Source organism: Callorhinus ursinus, unplaced genomic scaffold (assembly GCF_003265705.2).
Source record: "Callorhinus ursinus isolate GAN/ISIS: 27379988/994484 unplaced genomic scaffold, GSC_fseal_2.0 scaffold51, whole genome shotgun sequence".
In the NCBI taxonomy this organism is placed as follows: domain Eukaryota; kingdom Metazoa; phylum Chordata; class Mammalia; order Carnivora; family Otariidae; genus Callorhinus; species Callorhinus ursinus.
Genome location: NW_027397113.1, coordinates 8,400,384 through 8,417,935, shown reverse-complemented (window position 1 = coordinate 8,417,935; position 17,552 = coordinate 8,400,384). Strand labels below are relative to the sequence as shown.

The window sequence follows — 17,552 nt, the reverse complement described above, 5'->3', positions numbered from 1 at the left end:
CATTCTGTCCCGGGAACCCCCACCCATCTTCCCAGCTCTGTTTTGCCTGTCTCTAAGAGATGGCTCTCTGCTGGTGGCCTCAAGAGCATGGGTTCTGCTGCAGTCAATGTGTCTTCTGTGCACCCCCTATCCCTTGGACCTCCCTTTAACCCTAACAGAAACCACTACCCTAACAGGTAAGCCTCCACCCCTCAGAAACTGACCTGCACTGGGGAGGTGTTGGTGAGTCATGGAAAAGCCACAGGATTCAAAATGAGAAGACCCAGATTTCAGTCCCAGCCTGGCCTTTTAGAGCTGTGTGACCTTGGACAAGAGAGGCCTTGAGCTTCAGCGTCCTCCTCTGGAAAATGTAGATGATGAAACCTTACTGAACTGTCCCTCAGGAAAACCTATGTGACTTTGCGTGGGCTTTCCCTTCTATGTAATACCCTTCCATCCTCCTCAGCTCAGGCAAACTCCTACCCATGCCTCAAGACCCAGCTGAAATGCTCCCTTCTCTGTAAACGCTTCTCTGAGCTCTGTGGCCTTGACACAGATATTAGGACTTGCCATTTTGTGTTAAAGTTACATGTTTCCTTTATTTTTATTTAACTAGGAATTTCTGGACGCAGGAATCAGATTAGGCTTAGTTCTGGCATCAGAAATGGTTTGTTGGGTGACTGGGTTGGACCCCATCCTTGCAGGGTTCAATCCTGGGGCTTTTTGTCCAAGCATGGCTTCGGCTGGTCAGTGCCTGCTGCAGCCTGCCTGAGACGCACCTGGCTGGCTGGGGACATTTTCATGGCCGAGACCCAGTGGAAGAGACCCTGGCTTATGCCTGGGGTCTACTTGTCTTAGCACTGGGGTGCGGCCAGGAGCACCTTCTTATGAAGTGTCTCTGTGGATGCCCTGGGGCACCTGGGAAGGGAAAGGGGCTGGTACAGTGCGGTCAGTGGGTCCTGGTGGGACTTTTGGGACACTGACGAGAAACCTGCGGTTCAGGGAAAAGAGCAGGAGGACTTCAGCTGCCACCGCGTCTTACAACTCCCTCTTATAGCTCTACAGCTGCTGGTCAGGGTCAAGGAGATGAGGGAAAGACATCCAGTGTCAGCTCCAGGGTCCCTATGGACTCCGACCGGCTAACAAGGCTTCCAGGGCCAGAGCCAGCTAGGCAAGGGCGCCCTCCAGTGGTCACCATGGGGGAGGCAGGAACCTGATGGCACAGAAAGAGAGGCGTTTCGTCCATTCCTTCAACTGACATGGAGTGGGCATCCCCGTGCCAGACGTGGTGCCAGGCACACGTTTCAATTTTAATTAAAAACATATTAATCATCTGCTAAGTGGAAAGCTCTCTCTTGAGTGTTGATATGTTTTGGTGGGGGAAAAGGAAATACAGGGTAGGGCATTATCCCTTACAGCAGTGATTCTCCACCCATGCTGTCCTTTGGACTTGCCTGGGGAACTTGAGAAAATGGCCACGTCTGGGACCTGCCAGCCCAACCGAATCTGGAGGGGTCGGGCAGAGGTGCCAGGGCCAGGCAGCCAGGCATGAGAACCACCGGTTTGGAGAACTGACGAAATTGTTACCCATCATTCTCATTGCTGACGTAGGTGTTATTGTCCCATTTTCCGGATGAGGAGACCGAGGCTCAAGTTAAGGACAGCGATGGGAAAGGTGTTTCCCACAGGCAGCAGCGGGGTAGCAAATCCTCCTAAAAGGCCGTTGCTGATCTCTGAAGACTCCCTCATAACTGCGATGCCATTATTTTAGCTGTGATTAGAAAAGTATCCAAAGTTGTTGTGAAATAATCCTTTGCCCCAGGCAGACAATTATAAAGGCAAAAGTGGTGTGCACAAAAGTCACCTGCAGGGGCGCCTGGGTGGCTCAGTCGGTTGGGAGTCGGCCTTTGGCTCCGATCATGATCCCTGGTAGGGAGCCCCCCCCATCAGGCTCCCTGCTCAGCTTGGGGGGGGCAGTTACTTCTCTCTCTTCCTCTGTCTGCTGCTCCCCCTGCTGTGCTCTCTCTCCTTCTCTGTTAAATAAATAGGTGAAAAATCTTAAAAAAAAAAAAGTCACCTGCAATCTCAGCATTGTTAACACTTAGGAGTATGTCAGGGAGAGGGAAAAAGCGAGGTGACGGAGGAAGAGTGGGAGAGAGGAGGGAGGGGGAGGGGAGGGAAGGAGTGGATTTATTTTAAGGCTTGAGGTCATATTGTAAATCAGGGGTTCAGAAAGTCCGATCTGAAGACCACTGGCATTATAATCCTCCTCCCCGCCCCCCGCCGTGCTCATTAGAGATGTAGCGCGGGCGCGTGCGCGCGCGCGCGCGCGCACACACACACACACACACACACACCCCGCCGTGGCAGAATCAGACTCTGGAGAAAGATCCCGAGAAGGTGCACGTTTCCTATACATTCCAGACCATTCTCACGGCCACTCACTGAAGACCAAGAGCCACTGCGGCTTCAAACTTTCACAAGAGGAGCCCGTTCTGGACACCCATCACTTCCAGTGGCTTAGGAGGGCCCTCGTGTATAGATTGATGGATTAAAATGTTTGGAACCAGGTGCTGAGCTATTAACCGGCTGCCCTTGGGGACCTGGGTACATACTCCCATTTTGCATAAACACCAGGGCTGCTGTGTCATCCCGCACCCGGCCCAGCCCCCACACGGCAGCCTCCTACCCCCGCACCCCACCCCCTCTTTCCATAGCTGTGAACCAACCTACCAACTGGATTCTACCAGCCAATCACAGCCTGAATGACCTATGATGTCACCACCAGCCAATCAGGGCTCCTCACCAGCAGGGGCGGCCCGCTGTCGCCCTGAGAAAGGTGATGAGGTCTAAAGCAGTACCATCCTTTTTGGATAGGGATACTGAGGCCTAGGAAGGGGCAGAGGACCACTAGGGTCACCACACACACAGGTGGCAGAGCCAGGACCAGAGCCAGGGCTTCTGACTGTGGTCCAGTGTTCTTTCCAGTGCCCTCAGAACTGCCAAAGCCCCATTGGCTGACCCGCGGCTCCCGCTGTGTAGCTCCAGACAGGGCCTGGCCCCATTCCCCACAGCTCTCCTCGCAAGACCTCAGTGGTCAGAAACAGATCCTTCCAGGGGCGCCTGGGTGGCTCAGTCGTTAAGCGTCTGCCTTCAGCTCAGGTCATGATCCCAGGTCCTGGGATCGAGCCCCACATCGAGCCCCACATCGAGCCCCACATCGGGCTCCCCGCTCAGCGGGAAGCCTGCTTCTCCCTCTCCCACTCCCCCTGCTTGTGTTCCCTCTCTCGCTGTCTCTCTTTCTCTCTCTCTCTCTCTGTCAAATAAATAAAATATTTTAAAAAACGGCATCATACAATATATGGCCTTTAAAAAAAAGAGAAGAAAAGAAAAAGGAAACAGGTCCTTCGATCTCCGTATTTGAGGGCCCAGAGAAAATGGCAGGATTGGGCCCATGGTGGAGGGGAGCTGCCCCAAATTCTAGCCCTCAGCTCAGCACCTTCCCCCCCAGCACCGGCAGGAATTAGAGGGGCCCTGGCCAGGCGGCGCCGGCCGCTGCTTAGGTGCAGATTATGAGAGGGGCCCAAACAAGGCTCCTTTGTGGAAGCCCTGGCTGAGGGAGTCAAGTGACCGCTTAACACACGCATGTGCAGGGCCAGCCCCTAAGAGCGGGCACTGGCCACAGAACCCCCAAGAGTCCCACGGGTCCAGTGGCCAGAACTATTGTGGGACTGCCTGAGAAGACTGGAGCCCTTCTTGTGAGTAGTGGTCGGCGGAAGCAGGCTGGGCCGGGGCTTTGAGGGCCTACGGGGTGGACGGTGGCCCCTGCATTGGTGCGTGGGATGTCCACCCACGGGCAGCATGTGTGCGCGTGGCGGGGGGGCACCTGTGCAAAGTCTCCGAGGTGGGAATGAGCTTGGTGTGCACGGGGCACAAAGGCACAGCTATGGAGCCCCATCTGAGCAAGCAGGGAGAGGGCGGGTGTCCGTCATTGCTTCGAGAAGCTCTGATGGAGCACCTCCTACGAGAGCGCAGCAGAAGCTTCCATGCGCGGGAGGGAATGGTCAGTAAACCAGCAGACGTCCTGCAAAATAGCATTTCAAGCAGAACAAGATACATGCTGTGGACAGAAATCGACAAGATGAGGGGTCAGAGAGTACCAGTGGCACTGGGACGTTATCTGCAGGGACCGTAGTTGGGAACACCCTTTCTGGGCAGACAGCCTGACGTGGGAATGAGCCATACATTAGATGAGAAAGAGCATCCTCCAGGCAGAAGGATTAGCAAGTGGAAAGGCCCTGGGGTCACTGTTCAGTAAACATTATTTGAGCATCTCTACCAGCCAGCCTCTGTTCTGGGCATTGGAGACAGGGCAGTGGACAAGACTGACCAGGCCCCTTACCAGTCTTGCTCCAAGGTGGTCGTGGGTGCTTAGGGAGCTAATGAAGAAGATAGGCTCAGAATGCTGCCTGGCTCAGGGGACCATGCCCAGCGTGTGGACTTTGCTATTGCTGTTGTCGTTGCCTTCGTCATACAACTTAAGGGCGCCGACCTGTCTGTCCTCCCTGTCAAGGCTGTGGGCAGCTTGGGGCTCTCTTCCCTGGCTTCCCATGTCCCACAGGCAGGAAGAGCCGAAAGGGCCCTTGAGGCCCTCATCCCCCTCCCAGTGTCCAGACAGGAAAGCTGAGGCCCAGAGCAGGGAAGGGTCCCGGCTAAGATCACTCATGGGGCCCAGACAAGCCCCGAACAAGCCCCCCATAAGTGTCTCTCCCTGTCTACTAGGACCCAAGCCCACTTGCTGCAGTCCAGTGCCTGGCCATGACCGTCACCTACTCAAGCCAAGTGGCGAATGCCCGCTTAGGCTCCTTCTCTCGCCTGCTGCTGTGCTGGCGAGGCAGCATCTACAAGCTGCTCTATGGCGAGTTCCTCATCTTCCTGCTCAGCTACTACACCATCCGTTTCATTTACAGGTGCAGGGGGAAAGGCTGGGGCTGGGGCCCGGGAGGCGTACAGCTGGGGCTTGGAACAACTAGCCAGCCATGCAGGGGGCCAATGTACCAGAGCCGGCTAAGGCTGACCTGAGCTCCTGGCCAAGCCCTGGGGGTGGGGGTGGGGGGGCCGGAGGTTGGGGGCTGGGGAGGAGGTAACAGGAGGCAACCTGCAGGCTGGGAGTGTCTTTCCTCCAACCCAGGGAGAGGCCTCTGGAATCCAAGCCTCATCTGGTCCAACTCCGCCAGCCTGTTTTCCTGAGTCCTGCACAAGCTCACAGGCCCAGACTGTATTTTCCCCCCAATAAAAATGTTTACTTAAATAAAATATAGGAGAGATATAATCACAGAATATATGAAAGCATTCTGAATGGAAAAAGCATTAATGACTGAAATGGATTGAAAAACTATTAAATACAGAAAATTCTTGATTCGTAATTACAATACCAATAGTAAAGCATATTGGTTTTCTTTGGTTGTTACTCGGGCACCAATATACTTTAAAAAAAACTTAGACTTCATTTTTTAGAGTTTTAAGTTGATAGTAAAATTGAGCAGAAGGTAGAGAGCGTCCATATACCCCCTCGAACACACACAACCGCCCCCACTACCAATATGCCACAGCCAAGTGGCACATTTGTCATAATAGAGGAACCCACATGGACACACCATTATCACCCAAAGTCCACAGTTTACACTAGGGTCCACTCTTGATGCTGTACATTTCTATGGGTTTGGACAAATGGCATTATCTACCATTCTAGTATCATACAGACTAGTTTCACTGCCCTGAGAACCCTCTGTGCTCACCTATTCATCTCTCCCCACCGTATGTTTTTTTAAAGATCAAACACTTCTTGAACCTGCTTTCAAACTGTCCTTTGGATCCTTTAAAAGGATCAGTGGTGCCTAAAAGTAACTCCTTGGGCAGGACCTTCCTCCTATACCTCACAGAAAACCTCCTGAGGGGCCTCTTGCAGCCGTGGAGCAGATGCGCCCTTGGGGTTTGGGGTTGCCAGAGAAGGAAGTGGGATCTGGCTCAGGCCAGAGGAGGGGGCCCCAGGCAGGGCCAGTGAAAGGGACAGGGAAGTGGTTCGGTGGCAAAGAGGCAGCCACACTCCTACCCTAGGCCTGGCTGGAGTCCGTACCGATCTCAGCCATGTCCTCCCAGTGTCTACACACCCCCCCACCCCCCACCCCCCAGGATGGCCCTCACCGAGGAACAGCAGGTGATGTTTGAGAAGCTGACTCTGTATTGCGACAGCTACATCCAGCTCATCCCCATTTCCTTCGTGCTGGGTGAGCTCCCCTTTTGGCGTGTCGGGATCCCAGTGGCTGCTCCAGGCTCCACACAGGTGGACTACGAGGAACTAGCTGGGGAAGGCCAGTGGCGTGTCAGTGCCTCTCGGCAGTTCAGGGAAATGGGGAGATGCAGCCAGACGGACTGATGTTAGACATTAGGAAGGACATCCTGAGGTTAGCACTGAAGACCCCAGCTTCTGAGGGCAAAGGTGACATAGTCCCTGGAGCCTCTGAGCAGGAGGGGAGGGGTCTGGCAGATTCCTGGGATAGGCAGTGGGCCCCCGGGGGAGAGAACTCAGGCTCTTGCGCCTTCATGCGGGGCTTTGATGGTCTTCCCCTCCTCAGAGCCTTCCAGGAGGGTCGGGGCTGGGCCTGCTCCCCATCAGAAAGATGGAGAAACCGAGGCACCGACCTCGCTTGGCTCTGGCCGCAGCCCGGGCCCTCGGCCCCCCTCCTCCCGCCCCCCCCCCGCCTCTCCTGCCCAGGCTTCTACGTGACGCTGGTCGTGACCCGCTGGTGGAACCAGTACGAGAACCTGCCGTGGCCCGACCGCCTCATGAACCTGGTGTCAGGCTTGGTGGAGGGCAAGGACGAGCAAGGCCGGCTGCTGCGGCGCACGCTCATCCGCTACGCCAACCTGGGCAACGTGCTCATCCTGCGCAGCGTCAGCGCCGCGGTCTACAAGCGCTTTCCCAGCTCCCAGCACCTGGTGAAAGCAGGTGGGCGGGGCCGGCGGGGCCCGGGGCGGGGCCAGGAGCGGGGCCAGGAGCGGGGCCAGGAGCGGGGGCCAGGAGCGGGCCCGGGCGGGGCCGGAGCAGATGGGTGGAGCCCGAGGCCTCCGGGCTGAAGATTGGGTGGGGCCAGGAGCGGGGTGGGGTCGAGACCTCGCCGAATTGGGCGGGGCGGAGTCGGGGGCCTGAAGATGGGTGGGAGCGAGGCCCGGAACCTCGCGAGAGCATAGGGGTTTGAGATAGGGTTAAGGGCCCTTGAGGGATGAGGGAAGAGTGGGTACGGAGGGCCGGGGGCGGGGCCTTGGGAACTAGAGAGAAAGTACCGGTCTGCCTCCCTCTGCCTTTTCCCGTCCAGTTCTACAGTTTTCAGTCTGCATTTCTGTGACCTCCGTCTCTGACCTTTCCTGACCTGGTCCTGATTAATAAGACAGGTCCTTCTCACGTTCTCAGGCCAGAACAGCACGGAGGATGGCAAAGGAGCTCCGTGGTCCCAGTGAGCTTGGGCCTAAATCCTGGGCTTCGGCAAAGGCCTGGCCACCCCTGCCAGCCATCCGTTCCGCGGGCTCCCCCACCCACTGCCTTCTTCACTCCACCCCGCAGGCTTTATGACCCCCGCGGAACGCAAGCACTTGGAAAAGTTGAGCTTGCCTCACAACACGTTCTGGGTGCCCTGGGTGTGGTTTGCCAACCTGGCAATGAAGGCATGGATTGGAGGTCGAATCCGGGACCCTGTCCTGCTCCAGAGCCTGCTAGACGTGAGCTCACTACACAGATGGGGCTGATGCAGAGTGGGGACAGTTGTGGCCCAGATGGAACAGTTTCCTACAAAGACGGGGCTTGAGGCTCTTCCTAGAACCTGCCTTGGGATTGTAGGATTTTGACCCACAGGATTCCACAACCCACGGTAGCCCCTCCCCCAAATTCCCCTCCCACTTCCTCTCTAAAGGGAGCCTCTGAGATGCTGGCTCCTCCTTTTTGATAGATGAGGAGGCTGAGGTGCAGAGAGGTTAAGTGAGCTCCCCCTGACTACATAGTCAGGGCTGGACCATGAGCGCCAGACCCTGGCACCTGGGGAAGAGCTGAAGTTGAGCCTGGGAGAGCAGATGGTGGTCAGAAAGCCAACCCTCCATTCTGCTCCCCAGGAGATGAACATCTTGCGTACTCAGTGTGGACACCTGTTTGCCTACGACTGGATCAGTATCCCGCTGGTGTACACGCAGGTGAGGACCAGGCCAGGGAAGCTGCCCCTTGGGAAAATGGGGGTACTGGGAGGACTCAGGAAACAGCCTGCGATGGGAAGGGCTCACTTAGGGGCTTAGAGGCTCACCCTGGGATTTAGGTCTGGACTTTGCAGATTCTCTCTAGTGACAAGTTTGAAGAGTCCAGGCTTCTGCCTTGTTCAGCCCAGTGGAGGGAATGTGAATATCCCCATTTTATTTATTTTTATTTATTTTTTAAAGATTTTATTTATTTATTTGCCAGAGAGAGAAGGAGAGTACAAGCAGGGGGAGTGGCAGGCAGAGGGAGAAGCGGGCTCCTTGCTGTGGGACTCGATCCCAGGACCCTGAGATCATGACCTGAGCCGAAGGCAGACGCTTAACCATCTGAGCCACCCAGGCCCCCCGAATATCCCCATTTTAAAGAGATCGCGGAGACCCAAAGTCATAGGACTGTGCGAATCAGAGCAAGGCCTCCCAGCCTAGGGAGCTTCCTGACTCCAGGACCCCAGCCAGCCCATTTCTGCCGCCACCCTCCTTTCCCGCCCAGGTGGTGACCGTGGCTGTGTACAGCTTCTTCCTGGCTTGCCTGATTGGGCGGCAGTTCCTGGACCCAGCCAAAGCCTACCCTGGCCACGAGCTGGACCTTGTTGTACCTGTTTTCACATTCCTGCAGTTCTTCTTCTACGCCGGCTGGCTGAAGGTGAGAGTCTCTGCGGCCAGACCGGCTGTGGTCGTGGCTTGTGGCTAGAAGGGTCATGGCCGGGGCGCCTGGGTGGCTCAGTCGTTAAGCATCTGCCTTCGGCTCATGTTGTGATCCCAGGGTCCTGGGATCGAGCCCCGCATCGGGCTCCCTGCTCTGTGGGAAGCCTGCTTCTCCCTCTCCCACTCCCCCTGCTAGTGTTCCCTCTCTCGCTGTGTCTCTCTCTGTCAAATAAATAAATAAAATCTTAAAAAAAAAAAAAAAGAATTATGGAACTCCAGGGAAGATACAGTGAGGGGAGGGACCAGTGGTGACTGTGTGAGTGACAGACTCAAGGACAGCTCTGGGTGTACAGGGAGCAACGGGCTCGGGAGAGGGGCTTGGGCTCAGTGTCCTGAAGGCAAGGGGACTGTGTGCGGGTGCCTATGAGTGTGGGTGGCTGGAGCCCTTACATACTGGCTTTGGAGATGGTGGTCAGGCAGGAGGGGCATCTTGGGGGGCATGGAAAGAGCAGGAGCTGAAGTTCAAGGGCAGGGAGCAAGGCTGCAGGGAATCTACCTGACGACTTCAGAGCCTCACCTCTCCACAAGGTGGCAGAACAGCTCATCAACCCATTTGGAGAGGATGATGATGACTTTGAGACCAACTGGATTGTCGACAGGAGCTTGCAGGTATTTGGGAGCCTGTCCTGTGGACCTTCCCTGAACTGGACCCAAGGAGGGGACCCCACAGTTCTGTAGGGAGACCTTACAGTGAGTTGCCACCCCCACCTCCCAGCCAACCATTCACTCACGGGATTCTCACCCCAACTTCTGAGGTTGCAGATAGGCATCAGTCTCTCCGTTTCACAAGTACGGAAACCGAGACCCAGAGAGAGGGAAGTGACCTTTCCAGGTCATCTAGCAAGATCACGGTCCCGCTTGGGCTGTCCTGTCTCTTGGACTTCTCCTTCTGTACCTGGCAACCAGGTGTCCCTGCTGGCTGTGGACGAGATGCACCAGGACCTGCCCCCGATGGAGCGGGATATGTACTGGAATGAGCCAGAACCACAACCCCCCTACACAGCTGCTTCCGCCCAGTCTCGTCGAGCCTCCTTTTTAGGCTCCACCTTCAACATCAGGTGAGCAGTGCCAGGGAACCACTTTGGTGCATAGAAAAGCCTACGCACAAGAACTTGGAAGGAAAAGCACTAGTCAATAAATATTTATTTATTTATTTATTTTTAAAGATTTTATTTATTTATTCATGAGAGACAGAGGGAGAGAGAGAGAGAAGCAGAGGGAGAAGCAGGCTCCCAAGGAGCAGGGAGCCCGATGTGGGACTCGATCCCAGGACCCTGGGATCATGACCTGAGCCGAAGGCAGACGCTTAACCATCTGAGCCACCCAGGCGCCCTAGTTAATAAATATTGACGCATGCTAGGTGCTGGGAACTCCGCTAAGCTCTTTATATAAACTCTCTTTTTCTTCCCAATAACCCTGGTTTGATATCTCCAGTTTTCAGATGATTAAGTCCAAGTTCAGAGAGGTTAAATAGGTTGCCCAGCCCAGGATCACATAGTTAACAAGCAGTGTATGCGGACCAGGTACGTCTGCTTCTACCTCCACACCCTTAATCCTTACCTTGTACTGCTTAGTAACTCCTAAAGCTATAAGGGCTTTTAGGTACCTCCAGCCGAAGCCCCCCATGTCCAGAGTTGGAAACTGAGGCCCAGAGAAAGAAGAGACTTACTCAAGGGCTGACAGTGATCAGTGATGCAGTTGGAATGTTAAAGCCTGGTCCAGAACTACGTTTTCTGATAGACCAGGGTGTTTAGATGGAGAGTGAAAGTGGGCGGGGGGGGGTCCCCTGGGATGAGGGTGGGGCAAGCATGTGCCAGCAAGAGGATGATTCATCACAGGTACCTTCTGGGTAGATTCTGGGCTAGAGTATAGGCCTCAGGTCACCCACAGAGGCCAAACTTTCCTGCCCATGGGCCCCGTTTCCCTGATTTGGTCTGATTCCCTTGTGAGTTGGAGCTGGGCCACCGTGGCCCGAAGGGCCATCCCAGAGAGCCCTTGCTCCCCTGTAGGGCAGTGGAGGGGACTTTGGAGAGTCCTCTGTGTGTCAGGGTCCATACCATCCAGGTTTTCTTCCACAGATTTAAGCAGTTTTCTTTTAAAAATGAAATACCCTACTAAGCCATAATTTGAATTAGCTAGAGTCCCTAATGGGTGTGAGGAAGGTTTGAAAAAGTGATCAAATGAAGGATGGAGGCTTGCTTAGGTCAGAAACATTTCTGGAAGTTGCTTTTATTTTTATTTTATTTTTAAAAGATTTTTATTTATTTGAGAGAGAGAGAGTGAACAAAGAGGGAGAGCACAAGGGCTGGGGAAGGGAGGCAGAGGGCGAAGCAGACTCTCTGCCGAGCAGGGACCCTGATGTGCGGGGCTCCATCCCAGGACCCCGGGATCATGACCTGAGCCGAAGGCAGATGCTTAACCGACTGAGCCACCCAGGCGCCCCTGGAAGTTGCTTTTGAATTCCCTATGGTCTGTGCTCTAGCCGCTGAGGGTTGGGTGGGAACAGAGGACACTAATACATAGACCTTGTCTCCAAGGAACAATTTAGTGAGGGGGCTCAAACCCAAGGTCCAAACTCTGATAGACGGTACAAGGTACTAGATGCCTGGGAAAGAGCCACAGCATAGAACAGAGACCACCTCTGGCCTGGGAGGTGGCCTCTAGCTGGACCCGGAGCTGGGCCTCGAAGCATGGGGAGAATGTGGACACAGGCAAGGACAGGCCACATTCTGGGCTAATGGGCTTTCTCCTGCCGAGTAAAGGCTTTGGGCTCCCAGGAAGCCACACTTCTTTGTGGATGCTGCTCCCCAGCTGGAACCGCAAACCCCTGGCCCACCCAGAGTCACTCCTGGGCCTCATCTGACCCACCACACCCGGGACCAGTAGTTCAGGCCGCTTGGAGGGAGAGACGTGAAAGAGAAGATGCGCCCGGCTAGGGAGTTTAGTGAACTTGGGCGAGAGGGGGCCACAGAACAGTGAGGTGAGCCGGGCTGGGAAGGAGTAAGAAGGCAGTGCAGTACAGGATGGGTCGGGAGAGAGGGGAGTCCAGGCACTGTGAGGAACAGTGTGTCCTTGGCTTTGGGCCAAGAGGAGGGAAAAGGGGGTAAAAGAGAAGTCAAGTCCGGCTTTGGTCCTTTGTCCCCTACTTAACCCCGAGTCTCATGCCTCTTTCCAGTCTGCATAAGGAAGACATGGAGGAGGAAGGCCCTCACACTGGCATCATTGGCCGCTTCCTAGGGCTGCAGTCCCATGACCACCATCCCCCCAAGGCAAACTCAAAGACCAAACTACTGTGGTCCAAGAAAGAAGGCCTCCTCCATGAGGGCCAGCCCATGAAATTCGGGGGTGCCAGGCAGCACTCTAGGGACCAAGAAGACAGCAAGGCCTGGAAGATTAAGGAGGATGCTTTCGAGACTGCTGCACTGTACGGGAGGTCAGGCTACCACAGTGCCCCACAGACACCCCTCAGCCACACACCTATGATCTTCCCACCTGGACAGTCTGCACCCTCAAGCCTTCGCAGAGTCTTGGGCATAGACAGCGCTGTCAAAGACCAAAGCCTACAGCCCGTGACTCCAGGGACAAAGACCAGTTTTGAATTGCTCTCAGATAGTATCGGGTCCTCAGCAGAGGACCCAGAATCGGGTCACACGAAGAGGAAAACTGTCGAGTTTAACCTGACGGGCATGTTGGAGACCCCTGAACATCATCTTGGAGAATCACATTTGGACCAGTCAACTAACCTACACACTGTACTCAGAGGTCACGAGGATCCCTATTGGGCCTTGGAAAACAGGTCTGTCTTCCACCTTAACCAGGGTCACTTCACCTTCCCCCCTCCCATATGGGTGGGAAATACCACCACCTTCCCTTGCTGTGATTCTGCCCTTCTTCCACCTTCCTGGGAGCCCATTTTCCTATGGTCCCGTCACTGCCAGAGCATGCTGGACTTACACCCAGCATTGGCTTGGGGCACACACCTGGCCACCTCAGCAAGGGCCCAAGTTTGAGGGCTTTAGCTCATTTCACTGGAGCCTGACATCATCACTAGGAAAGAGCTCCCTGGGTCCCACGTGAAGGTGATTGCTCTGACGGGGACCATGCCTGGTGGCCACTAGGCCACACTTTTAAGTAGTCACATGTTATTCCTGGACCCAGCTCAGAGGAGCAGATGCAAAACCATGAGGAAGAACTGGGCGCTCTGGGCTGTACCCCAAGAACTCCACTCACTGCCCAGGCAAAGCTGAGAGAGAGCATATGAACACTCCCCCGTAACTTCTCAGTACTTCTGGAAAGCGTTAGACCCCTGGGAACTGGCAGATGGTTAAGGTGAGGGCATCCAGGGTCCCTTGGGGTATCTCACTGCTTTGGGGTACTCAAAGACTTCTGAACATAAATTTTCTTCGTGCTTCCTTGGGGTCAATCCACAGGGGTCACAAAACCATTTCCCTACATTCTGGATTTCACCCAGTTAGATCCACCGTACCTCCCCCGCCCCACCCCCCATCATGTAAGAACTGGAACTAGAACTTCCTGTTTTCTATTCTCAAGCAGTCCCTTCTGTGGTCAAAAGTTCTTAGATACAGAAACTTATACAAATCTGCAGTTTGTCCGGGAAAGGACGTTAATATGTAGTTGTTAGCAAGTAGAGATGGCTCTTCAGTCTCCTGACACTACTCACTGATTTTAGGGGCCCTAACTCCCGACTATTGAAATGATTATCTTCCATACTCACATTGAAAACTTTCTCCAATTCTCTCTAGGGATGAAGCACATTCCTAGCCTGTTTCCCAAGGCGGGGAACACTTCACCGGCCTGGTCCTACCTGCATGTACACCAGCAGGACACTGATCCAGTCTGTCATGCAGCTGTCCACACTGAAGAATGTGTTTGTAGGACAGCTTTAAATGGTTAGCTTAATGGATAAGAAGATCCATATAGTTTCAGGACTACTTAAGCCTCTAAATGCCTTTTGTACATTAAAAAATTATGAGAAGCTGGAGTGGACTACTGGAAACATGTAATTCAAAACATCCAATTGAGAATTCAGAATCAGGAGTCCGTAAGTCCCAACACACCCAGCCTTGATACGTTTTCCAAACTAAGGACTTTTTACAAACCCTCCCAGATATTTCATTTTTTTTTTTTTTACTGTGGCTCAACTATAGCACTTGAACAGATTGCAAAGACAACCTAAATGCATTTCTAGCCCATCCCACAAACTCAGAAGACAACAGCTGGGTACCAAATTACTTTATTTGAAGAATGGTACAAATGAAAGAAGTTAAGTAGATGTTTTGGTACAACTTATAGAAAAGGTAAAGGTAACCCCAACATGCATGCACTGCCTCGGTGACCAGGGAAGTCACCCTTGTGGCTATGGGAAGACAGCCTAAGGCTTAGCTTTCACTATCACTGTTTCCCAAGGTGTGCTTGTCAAAGAGATACTCTGCCATGCCAGATTCGGGAGCCCCCATCTTGCGCAGGTTGGTTACGTGGTCACCCAATTCTTTGATGGATTTCACCTGCTCATTCAGATAATGAGTCTCAATGAAGTCACACAACTGGAAAACAGAATGGGGAAGAACGTTAATGGTTGGTTAAGTTTTCCCAGCCCCTAAGAGGCAAATGACTTCCTCCATTCACTCCCACATTGCCAATACTTACATGGGGGTCACTTTTATCAGTGGCCAGTTTGTGCAGTTCCAGTAGTGACTGATTCACGCTCTTTTCCAAATGTAATGCACACTCCATTGCATTCAGCCCGTTCTCCCAATCATCACGGTCTGGTTTCTGAATGAGAAGAGGTCACATCAATGCATCTGCAGCCTCTACCAATTAATCCACAAGTTAGCAAGCACCTAACATGTAACCACTGCGCTTTGGCCAAGGGACATCCAAGTTTCTCCAAAGGTTTCAAATTTAACATCCTTGCCCATTACTGTCCGCCTCTTTTAGCTGAGATGGTAGGCCCCAAAAAAAGCACAGAAGCCAAAAGTACCCTCATTTTATAAGGGCAACTGCTAGGTTGAGTGGTTTCTGACACCTGAAGACTGCTAGATCATGAAGCAGGGGATTTCTAGGATCTTTTGTTCACCTTGATATCCTGAAGGAAGATTCGGCCACCTCGTTGGTTCTGCAGCTTCATCAGTTTCTCAGCATGTTCCCTCTCCTCATGAGATTGGTGAAGAAAATATTTGGCAAAGTTCTTCAAAGCCACATCATCGCGGTCAAAGTAGTAAGACTGAAAGAAGAACACGAACATGTTCTGTTAAAAGGCACTCTGCCACCTAGCCTTTCTAAAGGGGTCTGCGCTGAAGGAGACCAGACGGGGCAGACTGTGTTCCTGGACTGAACACTAGTCAGTCTGTACTCTAAAACGCAAAAGCAAAACTTGGTCCTTGAAACAACTGGAAGTTTACTACAAGGAACCTTTAGGATTATCATGGGGAACTGCCCCCAGCATGGAATTTCTTAAGGCTCTGTATTAGTGCAAAGTTCTTCCAGCCAGTTGTCAAATTTGATTGGAGAGGATGTGGGAGTATTTACCCTTTACAAATAATGCCTTCTCTCCCTACTGACTAACCCATGTTAAAATATGAGCTTGCCAGTTTACAGCTTTAATTTCTAAAATTAACCCGTTAGGCAAGGGGACAAATGTCGGCAACGCTAATGTTATGAAAAAATTTCCAGAAGGCAAAAAACCCGATTCAGTTTTAGGCACTTGCTGTATGTATTCAGGTGTTCCTGAAATGGAAGGGCAGTCGGGGAAATCCAGGCCTGTTTTCAAATCCATCTGGAACTTGTCTATTCTTGGATAATTTGCACAATCATAAGACAATTCTAAGAAACTCCCACCACACCGCCTAAAAATAGCATTTTGGAAAAGGGATTCCATCGATCAGTGCATGGAAAAATTCTTTGCCCAGTAACCGCTGGTGTAGTTTATCCAAAAACCAAGGGTGCAATTAGCGGGCCACAACTCTCAGGCACAAAAAGTATAAAGAATTAAGTGCCGGAGGCAAAAAGACGGATGACTAAGACAACTGTGTCCCGCAGAAGGGGAGATTTCCATGTGGAACTCAAGAGATAAGCAAACAGAGGGGTGGCGACGGCTGCTCGGAGAGTGGTCGGCCCGTGGGAGATAAGCCACTTAGCACCAGCTCCCCCCACCACCCCAGTTGCTATTCGATACCATTTCCCAGCAGGCTCCGCCATACCCGGGGGGGAGGAGGGAGGGGGGAGGGGGGACGGGGCCTGGACCACTTCGCCCCCATTACCCCAGCAAACGGAGGGCCCCAGGATCACGTGATTGACGCAGAGGAAGGGATGGAAACGCAAAAACCCACTTTCCTAATGGCAGGACTGTACAGGTTGCAACCGCTCGAAATCGGGGATTTTAAGAAACTAGGCTCTCTTTAAATATAGAGCGGTGCGCAGAGGCGGCCCTCGCCTAAAAGGGCACCCTCCCAGGGGACAGTGGGAACGGGCGAGTGGGCCAGAATTTCTGCGCAAGCCCTGGGAGACCTCGAGCAGCGTCCATTTTCCAGCAGGACGCGCGGAGGCGGGAGAGCCCGCGCGTTAGCCACACCCCCGCCCCGCCCCGCCGCCCCGGGAGGCCGCCCCCGCCCGCGGGCCGGCGCTCACCATGGACAGGTAGACGTAGGAGGCGTAGAGCTCCAGGTTGATCTGGCGGTTGATGGCGGCCTCAGAGTCCTGGTGGTAGTTCTGGCGCACCTGCGAGGGGGACGCGGTCGTCATGGCGGCGGCTGAGAAAAGGCGGCGGCGAGCGGCGGCGGGGGCCTGGGAGCGGTCCGAGGGCGCGACGAAGAGATGGCGGAGGGCTGGCTCTGAACGGCCGGCCCGGGTGGGGGACGAGCGCCGGGTTCCGTCCAAGCACTGTTGAAGCAGGAAACCGCGGCGACTCTCGGCGGAGACTGTGGCGCAGACGGCTGCGGCCCCCTACTTATAGCGGGATCGGGCGTCAGGCTCCCTCCGGCCAATCAAGCCGCCTGCCCTCCGTGCCGAGCCCCGCCTCTTCCGGTGGGCGCGCGGCCCCCGCCTCCGGGGCGGTGGGGGAGGGGCGGCGCCGCCCGGGAGGCCGCGCGTGTCCGGCCGCGCGTGTCCCGCCGCGCGTGGGGTCCAGTGGGCGTCCTTGCGCGCCCTGGCGGTGGGGCCGTAGGGAAGACGTGGGGACGGGCGCGAAGCCCAGCGCCGAGCCCTGGGCCCAGGGCGTCCTGGGTCGCGGAACCGACGGAAAGCGCCCCTGGCCCCGGGGGGCGTCGGGGCGAGTCTGAGCCCCCGGGCGGGCTCCGTGAGACTCTTGGCCAAGGGCATGTTAACAATCCGAGCGGTAGGCCAACAGTTCGCACCCCCGAGGTGATTTCCTCGTCTCGCAAATTGTTAAGTGGAAACCTGGGCCCTGGGAGGTCGTGTGAGTCAGAGGTGGAGCTGGGAAAGGGTTCACTTTCTCCTCCTCATGGTCTATCTAGGAGCAAAACGCGGGCGCAGTGACCGCCCCCCCCACCCCTCGTCCCCGTTGTCCCCCGCCCCTCCGACTCTGGCGACCC

General features: G+C 54.5%; 2 protein-coding genes across 5 annotated transcripts; one reads left to right on the top strand and one right to left on the bottom strand.

Moving 5' to 3' along the window:
* The first annotated feature begins 22 nt into the window (after window positions 1–22).
* BEST1 (bestrophin 1) lies at window positions 23–13,984 on the top strand. 4 transcript variants are annotated; one of them, XM_025878840.2, is made up of 11 exons: window positions 23–176; window positions 4,762–4,949; window positions 6,172–6,266; window positions 6,755–6,988; window positions 7,601–7,755; window positions 8,143–8,220; window positions 8,768–8,920; window positions 9,511–9,591; window positions 9,889–10,040; window positions 12,158–12,778; window positions 13,746–13,984. In XM_025878840.2, exons 2-11 carry the CDS (start codon window positions 4,798–4,800, stop codon window positions 13,762–13,764), a joined length of 1,740 nt encoding a protein of 579 aa, XP_025734625.1. In that variant the 5' UTR covers window positions 23–176; window positions 4,762–4,797; the 3' UTR covers window positions 13,765–13,984. The 4 variants fall into 4 exon arrangements, with proteins under 4 accessions (XP_025734625.1, XP_073739714.1, XP_073739713.1 ...); XM_073883613.1 differs by lacking the exon at window positions 23–176 and adding an exon at window positions 3,667–3,737; XM_073883612.1 differs by lacking the exon at window positions 23–176 and having other exon boundaries at window positions 4,896–4,949; window positions 6,172–6,988.
* Window positions 13,985–14,220: 236 nt separating this feature from the next.
* On the bottom strand, window positions 14,221–17,319 carry FTH1 (ferritin heavy chain 1). The gene is made up of 5 exons (XM_025878741.1): window positions 17,008–17,319; window positions 16,630–16,944; window positions 15,080–15,226; window positions 14,650–14,775; window positions 14,221–14,546 (listed from the first exon to the last, which is right to left on the bottom strand). The coding sequence occupies exons 1-5, from the start codon at window positions 17,317–17,319 to the stop codon at window positions 14,382–14,384; spliced, it is 1,065 nt and encodes a 354-aa protein (XP_025734526.1). The 3' UTR covers window positions 14,221–14,381.
* Between the last annotated feature and the right edge of the window lie 233 nt (window positions 17,320–17,552).

Excerpts from the sequence above, each read along its gene's own strand:
- BEST1 (XM_073883612.1), top strand. The coding sequence starts at position 6,397 with ATGCAGCCAGACGGACTGATGTTAGACATTAGGAAGGACATCCTGAGG. Across the intron at positions 9,592-9,888 it reads TTGTCGACAGGAGCTTGCAG|GTGTCCCTGCTGGCTGTGGA; the intron begins GTATTTGGGAGC and ends CCTGGCAACCAG. Across the intron at positions 10,041-12,157 it reads GGCTCCACCTTCAACATCAG|TCTGCATAAGGAAGACATGG; the intron begins GTGAGCAGTGCC and ends GCCTCTTTCCAG.
- FTH1 (XM_025878741.1), bottom strand. The coding sequence starts at position 17,319 with ATGCCCTTGGCCAAGAGTCTCACGGAGCCCGCCCGGGGGCTCAGACTC. Across the intron at positions 15,227-16,629 it reads CCTACGTCTACCTGTCCATG|TCTTACTACTTTGACCGCGA; the intron begins GTGAGCGCCGGC and ends TTCTTCTTTCAG. Across the intron at positions 14,776-15,079 it reads TCTTCCTTCAGGATATCAAG|AAACCAGACCGTGATGATTG; the intron begins GTGAACAAAAGA and ends CTTCTCATTCAG.